General features: G+C 37.4%; 1 protein-coding gene across 2 annotated transcripts in view; it reads right to left on the bottom strand.

The window, feature by feature from the left end:
- Positions 1–17,020, bottom strand: part of MAOB (monoamine oxidase B) — a 118,134-nt gene that overhangs the window by 65,626 nt on the left and 35,488 nt on the right. Inside the window, exons 2-5 of one of the 2 annotated variants that reach the window (XM_030807226.1) lie at positions 14,362–14,552; positions 13,800–13,842; positions 13,578–13,672; positions 8,781–8,918 (exon numbers count right to left, since the gene is read on the bottom strand). In XM_030807226.1, coding sequence (XP_030663086.1) covers positions 8,781–8,918; positions 13,578–13,670 — 231 coding nt within the window. In that variant the 5' untranslated portion in view covers positions 13,671–13,672; positions 13,800–13,842; positions 14,362–14,552. The remainder of the gene's footprint in view (positions 1–8,780; positions 8,919–13,577; positions 13,673–13,799; positions 13,843–14,361; positions 14,553–17,020) is intronic. The other variant, XM_003271021.1, reaches the window with a different exon arrangement.

Genomic DNA, 17,020 nt, shown 5'->3' with positions numbered 1-17,020 from the left:
TAGTTTCATCTTTTTCACTTTTTAATATGGCTACTAGAAAAATGTAAAATTATCAATGTACATATTAAATTTTGATTGGACAGTGCTGTTGTAAGCTATTTTAATATTTTTAGATTTCATGCATATATCAAAAGAGATTTTTAAAGTAACGTATTTTACTTCTCTAAACTTAGGTTTTCTTAGAGACTGGTAAATCCTGAGATGCCTCCTGTCTCCTGACAGGAGGAGACATTCCTGACTCTACAAAGAGTGCCAGCATGGCCAGTTAGGGACCCAGAGGAAGGGATCTCAACTGAGCCCAGTAATAGCCATTGTCCCCTATTCTAGGGTATAAAAAATCTGACTGGAACTGAAGGAAACTTAGAAGGTAATACAGCCAGAAAAGATCACTTTATTTATCTATTTATGATCTATTTAGCCTGTTTGGGCATGTGAGTTTAGTTGCAGCCAAATGCTTCTCTCCTAGCCTACTAATAACATAGAAGAAAAAGAATACTGGATTTTAAGGGGGGAGAGTTCACAGTTCAGTGTATAAGAAGCCTGTGAAAATATTTTCAGGTAAGTTTATTGGCCTGGTCCTCTTTTGGAAAGAATTTGTAAAGCTTCATCCTACCTGGTGTCTCATCATTTACATTCTTACTTGCTACTAAGAATCCCCAGAACCTATTAGAAAAGTTTGTTTCCAAAAGGAAAGTAAACAAACTATCCTTCCTATTAAAATGTTCTTAGGATCTTCAATGTATCACAGCAGCCTCGTGACAATGATGTTAATCAGTGTCTTGTTAACATCTTGTTTCTTTAAACCTCAAAATACTAAGTGGGACAGGTACAAACATCCTTCTTTTCAACAGAGATATCAAAACACAAAAGCATAGATAACGTGGCCAAGGACACACAAAAGGTCAATGATGAAGTGTGTGTGTGTGTGTGTGTGTGTGCGTGTGTGTCAGACACTCAGAAAATTCTGCAGCGCAATAATACCAGGATAAGGGCCTTTGAGGTTCTGCATTAGAACAGCTGCTTTGGGATCTAGACTGTCTGAACTCAAAGGATCTAAGCTCAGTCACTAAGCCTGGCTGGAAGCAGTCTGGTGATTGTTAATGGATACGTAACCCAGGAGACTGCTGCCTAGGCAGGTGAGAGGCACAGAGATCTGCTAGAAACACTGGGCCTAACCTCTTCTCATAGATCATGAGCTTTCCAAAGTAAAGTCTGTGTCTAATTACATTTTTAAAAATAAAAATGAGAGGAGCTCTTTATAAAATGTTTTGGCAGTACTAAAAAGTACAAAGAAGAAAGCAACAAATTACTCCATGTTGTACCATCAAGTTAAAAAAGAAAAGCTGTAACATTTGGTGTATGACATTCCAGACCTCTTATATAAGCATGTACAAGATAGGAAAATGAATATATGAATGGATGGATGGTTGCTATGGATGGATAAATGAACAAATGGATGACCGAGAGAGGGAGGAAGGAAACAAAAAACAAGAAAGGAAGAAAGGAAGGAGGGAGAAAAGAACAAAGAGAAAATAAAAAATACGAGAATTGAATCATATCTGTTTTTTTAAATGATGGAAATATACTTCAATTTGATGGAAGAAACATAAACTGAAATGAACTGAAGGAAGTGCTAAACTTCAAATAGATGTTTCACACACCCTAAGAGATATTAGTTCCTGAGGGAACTAATTAATTTATTAACTACTATTTATTAACTATTAATTTTGGTATAGATTGATTCATTGCTATGAAAGATTTAAGCAGCTGTTACCTCTCTTATGTGTCTTCCTTTCTCACCTTCTCTACATTCTGATTTTGTTGATTATATAATTTTTACCATATAAAAATTTTTAATAACATTTACATAAATTACTATGATTGTAATTCTTCCAATTGTTTAAATCTTTATTTAAATATATTTTATGTTCAACACCAGTTTCACTAAAGCTGATCCATTCCTGAATTCTTGATTTATCACTTGGTGATATTCTGAACTAGAATGCTGCTATGACAAAATTTCCAATTTTGTGCCTTTGTCTTATTGGACAGGCTGCATGTAGCCAGAAAACAGGTGTCACAAGACTGACAGGTAGAAAAAATAATAAAGCATTGGTAAAGCCAGTTTTACTTGTTCATCAAGGACAATAATCTGGATAATCTGGAAGGCCAACCAAGTACTTACCAACCTTAAAGCTCTAAGAGAAACTGTTAGAAAGAATGTTAGTGGTTGTTAGCATTTACCTGTAATACATTTGCTTTTCTGTACACATACACAAAACGTTGACCCCTGAACAACACAGGTTTGAATTGCATAGGTTCACTTCTAAGTGGATTTTTTTCTGCCCCTGCCACCCCTAAGACAGGAAGACCAACTCTTCCTCTTCCTCCTCTACTTCTGCCTACTCAATGTGAAGATGATGAGGATGAAGACCTTTATGATGATCCACCTCCTCTTAATGAATAGTAAAAACATTGTCTCTTCCTTATGATTTTCTTAATAACATTTTCTTTTCTCTAGTTTACTTTATTGTAAGAATACAGCATATAATACATTTAACACAAAATATGTGTTTACCAACATAATTAACAGCAAGCTATTAGTAGTTTTGGGGGAGTCAAGTTATATAAGAATTTCTGACTGCACAGGGGGTCAGCACTCCTAACCCTCACATTGTCCAAGAGTCAACTGTTTATGAAGTCTTGATGTACAAGTAACAGAAAACTGTTTATCCTACTTCAAAACAGACTTTCATAAAGAATAATCAGGAAGGTGAGGAGGATACAGGGCTTTGGAGGGAGCCAGTGGAATAACTGTACTCAACTGTGGAAAATCTTAAGGAAAGGAGGATCTTGAACTTGATTTTTCCAATATGTGAGAGTACAAGTTTGGCAAGAAGAAAGGCAGGCCAGGTGGGTGCTGAGGCTTAGAAGGAAATGACAAAAAGTAGTCCCCAACCAGCAGAGAGTGAGCTCTTTGCGGTGTGTTCTTGACACCCAGAAGCCTCAGCTCATGCTCTGACCCCACTGCATCTTGTCATTTGCAATTAATTCTTTAACCTTTAGGTCCTCACCTGTTAAATGGGGATAATACTTCTAATTCACAACTAAATAACTTATAGTTATTTGAGATTGAAAACACTTGGTAGTTTCTAGATGTCCATATAAGAGTAATGTTACCATTGTTATTACTTCTTGGTGGTCGCAGAGGCCGAGAGAAATGCCCAGGACATGTGATACACAGCCTGGGAAACCACACCTAAGCCTTTCTGCAGGCTGCTGCTCTGCTGAGGACACGGTAAGGCAGGCTAACACATTTCAGGCCATCTTGTACTTCCTGTCAAACTCTTGGTACTGCAAGTTGCCAAAGCTCTCTTCAATCTGTTACATGGTTCCCTTATTAGTCACCATCTTTTAGTGAGCTGGGCTCCCTGTCTTTGCAGCTCCTTTGGACTACTTGGCCATAACACATGATCACATAGTATAGAAGCTGTAAAATTTTGCACAAGATTTAAGCTATATCGCTGTTTCCCTCAATGAATTTCACTATCATAACTGAATTCCATACATTGTCTACCCTCCACTCCCAGCAAAATTTAAAACTAACTCTCTTACCCACAACCATAGTCACTGTTAAGTTTATCCAGATATGTGTGTGTATGCATAGAAAATATGTTTACTGATTGTACCATATTTTAAGTTCCAAATGGAAACCTCGGAGGCGGAAAATGAATTCATCTCATATCCTAAATGTTGCTCCAAATCCAGCAATCAAAGGCATAATTTTCAGCAAATTATTACATGCCAAAGATCTGCCTGTATTCTCTAAAGAACACAAATGAGCACTTTGGTTTCCAGAATAATAGCATAAGCTTTAGAATGATCACTAGACAAATGTGTTTCACTTACTAGAGTGAAAATTACTATTCTCCACATTTTTTCCTTGAAAAAATCTTCCATAATAAGACATATTTGTTTCAAACAAATAAGAAATGAAATGCAGTGTGGGCAGAAGTGGTAGAAAAGGTTCATTAAGCCCACTTCAGAAAGGGCAAACTCACAGAACCAGTAAGCTCAACATGGTAAGTGTGAAGTTCATGTAAAATGGGCAACTGTTCCTGAATAAAAACAAGAGTTGGTCTAACCTGTTCCTGGAGACTTCCATCTTCATGACAGAAGCAAGTGTATTCTGGACTTTGATCCAGGCTCCCCTGGATTAATAGGATCGGGGACAGGGGTGTGAAGAAGGGAATATTGAGGACCTAGAGAAGACTGGATACTTCTAGCCTGTTGATTTCCAGGAGATGCCAAGACCTTACACAACAGGATGATTTCCATTTGCTAAATGCAATTATCATTTGCATTTTTTATGTCTCAATATTTCTACTCTAATCCTGTTGCTGTTTCTTAGTGCTGAGAGGCCATTTAGACAGACAGATTAACTGAAATGACATTGCAGATAGATAGCTATGGTTTCCCCTCTCTGCCTTTGTGCGCATTTTGTGTATCACACTTTCAGCTGGATTTCAGAGTTGTCAGCAAGACTGAGAGGTTGTGCCAAATGCCTCCTCCTCTGTGAGGCTGTTTGAGCAATAGCAGCTATGGCAGCAACAAGCAGACAATATATTTGAGAGATGAATCCTCATTCGCATGCGTCTTTAGCATTGAAGGCTGACCATATGCAACGCAAAAAGGACTTTGACAATAAGCTTTGTTTCTGCCTACTGGGAAGTAGGTTAAGACGAAAATGTCCTTTTGCTCAGCTTCTCCAGATAGCTGAAGTTTGGAAATGAATATCAGTATGAAGTTGGGCTCTTAATTTTAAGTCACACTGCATCTTTGTATGTATATATGCAAAACTCTTAACAGTTCAACCTTCAGTCCTAGAGCAGTTTCATGGGTGCTTTTACTAGACTTCAGTTTCAAATTTCAGGCTGATGAAAGCTTCTGAGACAGAAAAATTTTATTTGCCTACATTGTACCAAACCTTAGGATTTTCTGCAACTTCTTCAAAGAGCCCAAAAGAACAAAAACAACCACACATGCATGCACATGTAAACACACAGTGAAAGAGAAAGAAACATAAGTCAAAATATAGCAGGATTCCTTAAGAAGTTTTTGTTTCTATCTTTTTCTTTTTAATTATGAAATATTCCTTAAAAGAAAATAATTTTTTCAAGTTACTTCCAAGACATCTAAACAGCTGCCTTCTAAACTATACCAGTGGAAATCAGCATGCCTATTTGTAAAACGGATCAAAAATCTCAGTAGATGTTTAACAATAATTGTAAAGTACTAACAGCTGCATCACTGACTCTAGAAGTAAGGAAAACACCTTCTAAATTATATAGATTTGAGCTGAAGCGATCCCTTTCTCACTGATAATTAAATCCCAATATAGTTTGGTATCACATCTTTTATTCATGAAGTTGTCTTTGGAAAACTCTACTTTAACAACATATAACAGATCTACACAGCATTAAAAATGAATGCCACTCAGTAGATACAAACATGTCTGACAGATCAGATCAAGACAGAGGCCTGTTCATCACAGCACACTAGGCGTTTAAAGATGCCTATTATGCAGCCAGCATGAACACACTTCTTCTATCAGAAGAACATTTCTATGACAACTACCACAGAACTGGTGGTATTGGGAGTCATCCTCTCTTGAGGAAACACACTCTTTCATTTGGGTAGTTAGCCCACCATGAGCTACTGTACCCTTCCCCTTTTCTGGGTAGCTACACTTCATTCATTTCAATATCAACCAGTATATCCAAGTTCCTTAGCTTAATGTTACTAAGGTTGCACATAAAACTCTATTTCCCATTATCAGCCACATAAAAAATTTTAAAAGCAGATTCCTTTGATAGCAGGATCTGACAATATGGCAAGTAGCATACTTGATACTCTCAGGATTCAGATTAAGAAATACATGCATGTTCGCTGATAAAAAAAAAAAAAACACGGCCCAAATATACTATCTATTTACATGAACTGTAGTTTGTACTTGGGGACAGTAGTTATTAAAATAGGTAATAGAGGGCAATGTTCAAATTCCCAAAGCACTGCTTTCCATGACACAGGAGACAAATTTCTCAACTGCATTCTCTAGTATGTGGTAGGAGAAAGAATGTCAAAGTTCTTGTTAATAATTCCAGAAATGAATGTAGCCATCCAAGATGCTTTTTACAGGTCAAAAATGAGAAAAATGATGTATACAAAGACATGGAAGTGGAGATGGTAGAGAACAAGTACTTAGTTTGAGGAGGACTTCTTAGCTATAAGGTCTTCGTCATTATGTATTATCATGTAGCTCTTCACTGCATGTGACTGATCACGGGGAGGCCAAATTGGCACCTTTGTCAAGACTGCAGAAACCTTTTTTTTTTACAGCATCATTATTTTTTCAATTTGTCTCATTAGTGATAATTAATTTGAGAGTAAGTTACTATGTAAAACATATACACATATGCCTGTGCATACAATTTCTTAAAATGCACTGATATTTCCCATTTCCTCCAGCAGAGGTCAGAAAATAGCAATACAGGAATATGAAAATCTACGAACCAAGAGAGTATTTTAGAGTGATCTTCTCAAGATAGTATTATAAAGGGATTTGTTAATTGTTCTTGTTTATCTATATTTTCTAATCATATTTTTACTACAAACATGCTTTACTTTTGTCATAATTAAAAAGCAGTAAGACTTATTTTAAGTATAAAGAGCATTATTGGCATATGTATTTACCCTGTATTAAGTAAGGACTACGGCTTAACTACTTGTATTTTCCTAACTGCACACAGAGTAATGGAAATAGTGAAAAAGCAGCACATTTGGCCATCACTGTGAAATATCATTTAAATGTAACATCATTCCTGTAATTGATGACTCAGCAATTTCTCTCAGACAAGGGACTTAACGTCAGGAAAAAACAAAGCATCCTGGACACAGCTCTGAGCTGACAATAATCTCTGCACACACAAAGACAGGCAAGTGAATATAATCTCTGGTCATCTCCTTTGTCTGGAGAAATTTAAAGATCCTAGTGTTCTGAGAAGTCAATCTCTGCAAGCCTTACAGGTAGAATAAGACATAAGAAATCGGTCAAGAAAACCTACATTTAAAAAAACAAAGAACCCAACAAAGGGTGTTAAGAACTGTTGACTGATGTTCAACAAATCACATTATCACCATGGTAGATTTTCATTTCTAATTCATGTGTCTGTTTTTCTCCTAGACACATAGGGAAGGAAGGTGGAAAGGCTTATAAAATAAAATTTGGTATTTTTAGTAGAGACAGGGTTTCGCCATGATGGCCAGGCTGGTCTGGAACTCCTGACCTCAGGTGATCCGCCCGCCTCAGCCTCCCAAAGTGCAGGGATTACAGGCGTGAGCCACTGTGCCCGGCCAATATAAAATAAAATTTGAAGGTCAACCAAAACGTTTATTTATAAATTAAGGAAAACTTTTACCCACATTATACCAAATTAAGTAGCTGCTTAGTTCCCATTTTATTAAATGTTTCATGATTTATGGTCAGTTGTCTCGATATTATCACTCACAAATAATATAAGGATGTCAAAATTGTTATATAAATCAAAATTGACTGTTGCGAGTTTCTTCCGTCTTCTAACGGGATGTTTTCTACCAGTGAGGAATAAGTTCCTATGCTGCTTACTTCCACCTACAGGAGCAAGCGAAGATGAGAGAAGAAAGACTGAAATTGAAAACCTCTGCCAGTTCTTCCATGGGACTCCCGGATGGGGCCCAGATTAGGTGACTGTTTGATTGTCAGAGAACATGAGTGACTTTGTGGACCAAGATGAGGATGCTGGAAAAATAGAGGAGCAGGGAGATGTGAAGAGAGTCTGAGGACCAGCAGCATGGTGGGAGACTGGAATCTGCAGAGAAATGTGACCAGTGAGAAATCCTCAGGGGATGCTTTGATCTAAGAGATTATTAGAATGAATGTCCAACATTCAGTTATAATCTGTTTGTATTTCTGCAAATTTAAGAGCCTCCCCCCACCCAACCCCAAGCAAACTTCAGTCACGTTTGCTTTTCACACACGCTTACGGTGGTCTGAGAAAAATCAGGACAAAGAGGTGAGTGTGAACCCAGGTTGGCATAAGCAAAGAGAAGAAAAGAGTCACAGGCCATGAGATGTGAATGAACAAAGGTATCATGGAAGCCAGAACCATGAGCCACAAATGATCACAGGAATGAAAAACCCAGTAAATTCACAGAAATCTTGGGGAGAACAATGAAGCTTCCTTGCAAAAGACGGGATCTGGGACTTGAACCACTTTGATGTCAATCTCCAAAGAAGAATAACTTTAGCTCATATATAGGCCACAATGATAAAATGTAAGAATATTCCATTAGGCATATTGCAAATACTCTTTACAATGTGCAGTCTAGGGCAGCATTTTAAAAACTTTGCACAGGTTTTTATATAACATAAAAGACTTCCAGGTATTTAAATAGATATTTAGTAAATAAAGCACAAATGTTTTTTCTCTATGGGTTTTGTTCAACATTTTACCACATGGACAATACCACTTCATCAATAACCTTCCTAAATAGGTTTAGAATTCCCACCTAATTCACCTTTGATAATAATGAATGAATCTCAGAGTGGCTAAAATGCCATTATAAAATACATTTGCATCATCCAGAGATATAGAAGATTCTCTGAGAGAATGATCTGGAATTTTTGTAAGGAAATATCATAGAGAAGTTTTCAAATCCTTCAAAGTCTGGCCTGATCTTACCTTTACATGGTGGATCAGACGCTCGACTTCATTCACTTTGGAGGTCTCCAATCCTAGCTCCTTGGCTAATCTCAAGATACGATTCTGGGTTGGTCCAACATAGGATCCTCCAAGGTCCACATATTTAACCTTTTGGTTCTGTTTTCCCATAGGAAAAAATAAAAAAAAAATTGTAAAAAATGTATAAAATAACAAAAGACATCCTGAAATAAGCAAATCAACATTTCACAAGTTACAGATACAACTTAAGGGTATATCCATGAAAAACTAGATTTTGTTATCAACTCTACTTCATTCACATGACTTAGTTATTAAATCAATCTTTAATTTAAAGCAAAATTGATTGAACGCTGAATAGGCAAGAGCTTCTAAACCTCATCATTTACAATATACCATAACGTGGCTTGGTTTTTAGTGCTTTGAATTTGTGAGCTGTGAATTGTTAAAGACGAATCTCTTTACTCAGTACTTCAGGTGGATGCTGAGGGGCCTAATGCTAGAGAAAAAGCAAGAAAGAAAACGATCACTTTTTATGTGATTTGTTAATCCAGACATTTGAAAATAGCACTAGGAAATATTTGGTCATAATTTGGACTTTGAAATTGCTTTTATGTGTAACAATATATTTACGTAGTTTTGAATTGGTTTCATTTCCAATAACTGAGGGGTGACCTCTGAACAAAAAATTAGTAGAAAAGTTTCCTATTTCTGAGTATGTCTAAGAAAAACCAGGTTGCTACTAATTAGAAACACTAGAAATGGTCCTTCTCTTCTGTTTTTGTTTATTTGCTTATTTTTTGTCTAGCTTTCCACTCACTTACCCCTCAAAAATGCAATTTTCACAAGACATCTTTGTTTTACTCACTAAAGTATTCCAAACGCCTATAGCAGTTGTCCAATAAATTTTCTCAAAGAATGATGTTTTTAAAAATTCAGCACCTAATTGTACTAAACCAGCTCCTTTATGTAAAAGGCACTCTTATATGCTGTATTTTTCAAGGAATATGAAGATTTCAAGAACTGGGGGAGATAAGATGTACACAGGAAAAACTCTGTAAAGCAACATATAATAATTGTCCTTGTGTGGAACGGGTAAGTGGTATTAACACAGAAGAAAGGCAAGTAGCTTTTGATTGGAGTAGGAAAGGATGAGATCCTGGAAGTATGTGAAGATTTTGCCATACGATGAAGGTAAAAAGAGATATTTGAGGAACACATAATGGCAAAAACAATGGCCAGTAGACAAGAAGGGTTAGACCAAGTTTGAAGGCTTGTGTGAAATCACAAATAACTAGGTTAGGGGGTGTATGTTATGGTCAATAACAGATAAGACTTTCAGGCTTATCTGAGCCTCTGGCTCTCAAGACTGGTAAGGTGCCCTCTTATGCCTCCTATGGCACAACTCCAAGCTGTCACCCACCCTCATTGTAGCATTTTCCTTGATAAGCTACAATTAGGCAATTACAACAGTCAGTGTCCCTCTGGGAGACTGTAAAGTCTGTGGAGCAAGGCCATTTTGGGGGGATTACTGTGACTGATTCATAGCAGGTACTCAGTAGATATTTATTGAGGACAAATTCAATTATAAAGGAGATGACTCAAAGTAAAGAATGAGTACAGAGGGCTGGCAAGATGGTCAAATAGGAACAGCTCCGGTCTGCAGCTCCCAGTGAGATCAACACAGAAGGCAGGTGATTTCTGCATTTCCAACTGAGGTACCTGGCTCATCTCATTCGGACTGGTTAGACAGTGAGTGCAGCCCATGGAGGGTGAGCCTAAGCAGGGTGGGGTGTCGCCTCACCTGGGAAGTGCAAGGGGTTAGGGAACTCCCTCCTCTAGCCAAGGGAAGCTGTGAGGGACTGTGCCATGAGGAACAGTGCATTCTGGCCCAGATACTACGCTTTTCTCATGGTCTTCGCAACCCACAGACCAGGAGATTCCCTCGGTCCTATGCCACCAGAGCCCTGGGTTTCTAGCACAAAACTGGGTGGCCATTTGGGCAGACACCGAGCTGGCTGCAGGAGTTTTGTTTTTTTTTTTCATATCCAAGTGGTTCCTGGAACACCAGTGGGACAGAACCGTTCACTCCCCTGGAAAGCAGGCTGAAGCCAGGGAGCCAAGTGATCTAGCTCAGCAGATCCCACCCCTGCACATGTATCCCAGAACTTAAAGTATAATTTTAAAAAAAGAATGAGTACAAAATGTCAGATATATATCATTGATGAATCCTTCCAAAAGAAGAGCTGTGAGTCAGAATTTTATATGTATTATCTCTCTGGAAATGAAAATACTCTGTAGCTTCTATATCTATTATTGAGATCTTGAATGTATGGAAGTAGGGCATTTCCTTGCAGAGAAACTTGCTTTGCTTGACTCTGTGTTTAAATAGAAAATCATTAATTTTAGGCAACAGTGTCAGAATTGAAACAATTAACTAGCAATTAAAATAAGGGTATTTATAAATTGGTAAATAATTCTTTAAAAAAATAAAAGCTGAAGCAAAAAGAAGCAAAATTAGGCAGGTAAAAGTTTAGTTTATGTGAATAAATAAAAACACATCCATGTTCATGGATTGGGAGAATTAATAATGTAAAATGTCCATACTACCCAAAGTGATCCATAGATTCAGTGCAATCCCCATCAAAATACCCATGTTATTTTTCACAGAAACAGAAAAAACAATCCTTAAATTCATATGGAACTATGAAAGACTACAACTAGCCAAAACAATCTTGAACATAAAGAACAAAAGTGAAGGCATTATACTACCCAACTTCAAAATATATTATGAAGCAATTTTAATCAAAACAGTATGGTACTGACATAAAAACAGACCACCAACCAATAGAACAGGATAGAAAGCTCAAAAATAACCGCACACATTTACAATCAATTGAGTTTTGATGAAGATTCCAAGAACACACAATGGGGAAAAGGACAGTCTATTCAATAAATGGTGCAGGAAAAACTGGCTATCCACATGCAGAAGAATAAAAGTAGTCCCTTATCTTATACCATATGCAAACACCATATACAAATAATCAACTCTAAATAGATTAAAGACTTAAACATAAGACCAGGAACTGCAAAATTACTTGAAGAAAACAAGGGGAAAGCTCCATGACACTAGTCAGGGAAATGATTTTTTGGATATGGCCCTGAAAGATCAGGAAAAAAAGCAAAAACAGACAAATGGAATTGCATCAAACTACAAAGCTCCTGCACGGCAAAAGAACAATTAATAAAATGATAGTTTTCTTTACATATTTGCAAGCCATACATCTGATAAGAGGTTAATATCCAAATTATATAAGAAACTCAAACAACTCAATAGCAAGAGACAAATAATCAGATTTTTTAAAAAATGGGCAAAGGAACTGAACAGACACTTCTCAAAAGAAGACATGCAAATGGCCAACAGGTTCATGGAAAAAGTTCAGCACCACTAATCATTAGGAAAATCCAAATTAAAACCAAAATGAGATATCACCTCACACCTGTTAAAATAGCTTTTATCAAAAAGATGAAAAATAACCAGTGTTGTCAAGGATGAAGAGAAAAGGGAACCCTTGTACACTGTTGGTGGGAATGTAAATCAGTACAGCTATTACAGAAAACAGTATGGAGGTTCCTCAGAAAACTAAAAATGGAAAACTAAAAATAGAACTACTGCATAATTCAGCAATCCCATTTTTGAGAATATATCCAAAAGAATTGAAGTCAATATGTCAAAGAGATATCTGCACACCCATGTTCATTGCAGCATTATCTACAGTAGCCATGGTATGAAATCAACCTAAGTGTCCATCAGTGGATAAATGGATGAGGAAGACGTGGTATATACACACAATGGAATACTATTCAGCCTTTAAAAATAAAGAAATGTAGAAATGTCATTTGGGACAACATAGATGAATTTGGAGGACATTATGCTAAGTGAAATAAGCCAGGCACAGAAAGACTTATAAGTGGAATCTAAAACACACTGAATTCATGGAAGTAGAGAGCAAAATGAACATTATCAGGGGCTGGGGGGTGAGAACTGAGGGAATGAGGAGTTGCTGGTCCAAGGGTACAAAATTTTAGCTAGACAGGAAGAATAAGTTTTGAAATCCGTTGCACAGTAACTGTAGTAATAATAATGTATTGTGTATTTCAAAATAACAAACAGAGTAAATTTCAAATGTATCACCACAAAAACTGTCAAGAAAGTGAGGTGCTGAATATGTTAATTAGCTTGATTTTATCACTCCACATTGTATACATATGGTGAAAACATCACATTGTACTCCATAAATGTAATACAATTATGATTTGTTAAAATAAAATTTAAAAAATAAATTTAAAAATGGGAGAAATTCTCTCCAAAAAAGTTATAGTTTGTATGATTAGAATGATTGTGTTGGTGTAAAGGAAGCCTCAAAGTTAGGAGTGGAAAGTACAAATAATTATGTTATTTTTCTTCCTATTTCTCTCTCTGTCTCTCTGTCTCTCTCTCTCTCTCTCTCTCTCTCACACACACACACACACACACGCAGAGGCACACACATATCTGCCCATTTCCCTCTTACTCAATCCTAACTCTATGAGGCCAAATATCATGAGATGAAAAGACAAAAAGGAACAGAAAAATTGAAAGGAAGGCAAACTGGGAGAGAGGCTGTCAAGAATGTTTCAGAGTTATTTTCACCCTCTTAGAGTCAAATGAAATTGAAGACTTTTGGGGAAAAAAACAAAAATGAAACCCCAAACTCAGCTTCAGTCCCATATTTGTTCACCGGATTCTTAATGCCTTACCCTAAGAGTGTAAGTCCTGCCTCCCACACGGTCCCGGGCTTCCAGAACAACCACATTCAGTCCAGAGTCATGCAGAAGTTTGGCTGCTGCCATACCTGGGAGAAAAGACAGTAAGACATCAGGATCAAATACAAGGATGCCAGACAAGCTCCTCATGCTAACAGCCAATGAGAAAAGTCCATGCTGGCTCACGTGCACAGCCTATTGTTACATTCAACTTACAAGTGGATACAGTTTGTCAACAGAGGCCCAGAGTCTGATGTTTCTGGAAACAACAAAAGGGATTTCATTTTTTGGTAAATTTTTCAAATCTTAAACACATCCTCTGCCACTATGTCAAAATGTCTATTTTAATGACTAAATTGCATATCTGATAACATAAATGAGAACACAAGGCCATGCTCAAGAGAAATATATGAGTCACAGATACAGGATCAAGTCCAGTAACTGATTTCACTCTCAGGGTAAATATGAAAAGCCGGCAAACTGAGGGACAGTGGGTCTTCAAAGCATGTGCCAGGAACTGGGATTTACTATTAAAGTTGGACTTTTAGAAGTTGACGTAGTTTCAAAATCAAGGACATAAAATTTGACCCCTTATGCATCTGGATTTCCTGATATGACCCATCACTGAAGAATGAAATAATTCCATTCGTGACTAATTTAACTATTAATTTAGTCAAAAATACTTAGTAAATGCCTATTACATTCTCACCACCATGAATTTAGCTCTTAAAAAAACCCACAGCTTGACTGAGGTAAATGTACATGCAATAAACTTTACCTACTGTGATGGTTAATTTTAGGTGTCAACTTGACTGGATTGTGGGATACCTAGATGGCAGGTGAAGCATTGTTTCTGGGTGTCCCTGTGAGGGTGTTTCCAGAAGAAACTGGCATGGAAGTCGGCAGACTGGGAGAGGAAAACCTGCTCTCAATGTGGGTGGGCATCATCCAATCCAATCGGCTGGGGCCCTGCAGGGACAGACAGGTGAAAGAAGAGGGGACTCTCTCTGTCTCTGCCTTCACTCTCCCTTCCGGAGCCGGATGCTTGTTCTCTTCCTGCTTTTGGACATCAGACTCCAGGTTTTGGACTCTGGGACTTGCACCAGTGACCTCCAGTGGGTTCTCGGGCTTTTGGCCTCAGACTGGGAGCTGCACCATTAGCTTCCCTGGTTCTGAGGCTTCCAGACTAAACCAGCTTCTCCAATGCTCCAGCTCGCAGTCAGCCTATCACAGGGCTCCTCTACCTGTGTGATGGTGGGAGCCAATTCCCCCAGTAAATGTATTCTTCCATGCATCCTATTGGTTCTGTCTTTCTGGAGAACCCTGACTGATACATCCATTAATGCAGAGTTCAGTACGTTTTGACAAAGGACAAAGCATAGTGTGGAGTACATGTATAAAGTTTGGGGTACTAATCCATCCTGGATATAGTTTTTGATCTCAAAGATCTTAAAATACTGTATTTTTTTAAAAGCACTCTTACAGAATTTAGCAAGTTTTCTCAGAGAACAGAAACTTGGTGCTCTTCCCGTGATGAGTGGGCTGAATGTGCTCAGTTCCAATTACCTTACTCATTTCCTTTATGAGACCAAATATTAAGGCCATGCCAAGATGCTCTCATGCCTTACAACGTAAATAAAACCGCTTCTATCTTGTCTTTCAAAAATAATACTTCTGTGACTTTTAGACCCCACTACTGCAAAATTAAAAAGATTCCTATAAAATAGCTAATACTCATATTATATTGGGTTCCAAGTGTTTTAATAAATTAATTCAATGAACTTCTACAACCCCATGAGACAAGTATTGTTGACATTCCCATTTTATGGCCGGGAAAATCGAAGCCCAGAGAGATGTCCAAGGTCGCATAAGGAGTAGGTGACAAAGCCAGTTTAACTGCAGCATCTGTATGCACAGCCATTATACAACACTGTCTTCCCCGGACCCCCATGGCCATCCTCTTCATTGACTGCATCTTCCAATTTTTGCTACAGAGAGAAATTACACTTCAAAAGATATTTCTCACTTTTTTGGATCAACTTGTTTTTAAGACACACTTATATGTTGTGGTTTATAAGATCCATATAACATAAAATATGAGCCCACATTAAAAACCATAATGAAAAGCCAAGGCTTTAGTCACCGTCTATCAGTGATCTTAAAGGAGGAATTCCCATTTTTTAGAGAGGCTGGCTGATTTGACATTTCATTATTTGAGTTAATCCATCTTCCCATCCCTGTCACTGGGGGCAGAGCCAATGCTTCCAGTTGCTGATGGGATAACAGTTTCAAAGTCCATGAACCCCATGCAGTGCACACAAGCATTGCACAACCCTGATTTAGGAATACAGGGCACAGGATTTATAACCCCAGTTTCCTAATTTTACCTCCATAAGGAAAAAAAAAACACTTCTATTTAAATTCAAAATTGCAAACAATTCAGTGACATTTTTCTTATCAAGCATGAATTCAACAAATGAAATAACATGCAGCCATAGTAACAGCTGTTATCACTGAATTTAGATAAACCGCTTGAGCATGCTGAGGCTTAAAGAAAAGGGTTCAGAAGGAAATACAACGTTACTTGTATACACTAGCATTTTATATTCCACAAAAGGTACTGTCTTTTAGTAAATGCATTTACCCAATAATATCTGATGTTAAATATAAACAATTATTAAAACAAACAAAGGACTTAGCAAATCATTGAACAGAGTTCTCTATGCTCATGTACCTTAAACAATTATAAAGAGAAAATTACAAAAATATCTTTAAAAAGAGCAACACAAAAATATGTTGCTGGAAGTAACTTACAATTTAGCTCACTAATGTTCATAGGGGATAGTCAGGAGGCTTGTTGGAAATCAATTGACAGAAATTGATCTGAAAAAAAAAATTGGTCCAAATATCAGTGGCTTAGGGAAGTCACCGCAATTTAGAAGGAGGGAATTTTAGGGTGCATAGGAAACTGAGTTGGAGTCTGGTCAAGAGGTGATTAAGATTGTCTAGAAGAGGCAGCTCAAAAGCCTCCGTCAATGATGACTGATAAAAGGACTAATGGTTTGACTGCTCAAGGACTAAGCAAACAATGAACTCTACAGAGCATCCCTCACTTAAAGACAGTTATTTCCCAAGAGTTCTTTTCTATGTTGGTTGTTTGGAACTTTTAATACATTTTGCCATAGAAACAAAAATATGAGAGATGGTATATCCTCTGGGAAGTATGAAACTTTTCGAGTGCAATCTATTGCAAAAAAAAGTCATACAGTAGCAGAAATACATTTGCCCTAAAAACGTTAGACAATGTAATCGCCACTGTTTAAACACTTGTGCAATAATCTCCTGATATAATGCAATTAACAATTTGTTTGTTAAAAATGAAAATACCGGCCAGGCACGGTGGCTCACGCCTGTAATCCCAGCACTTTGGGAGGCCG

This window comes from Nomascus leucogenys, chromosome X (assembly GCF_006542625.1).
Source record: "Nomascus leucogenys isolate Asia chromosome X, Asia_NLE_v1, whole genome shotgun sequence".
Taxonomy (NCBI): Eukaryota; Metazoa; Chordata; class Mammalia; order Primates; family Hylobatidae; genus Nomascus; species Nomascus leucogenys.
The sequence above is the reverse complement of the archived record's forward strand: the minus strand, read 5'-3'. Positions and strand labels throughout refer to the sequence as shown.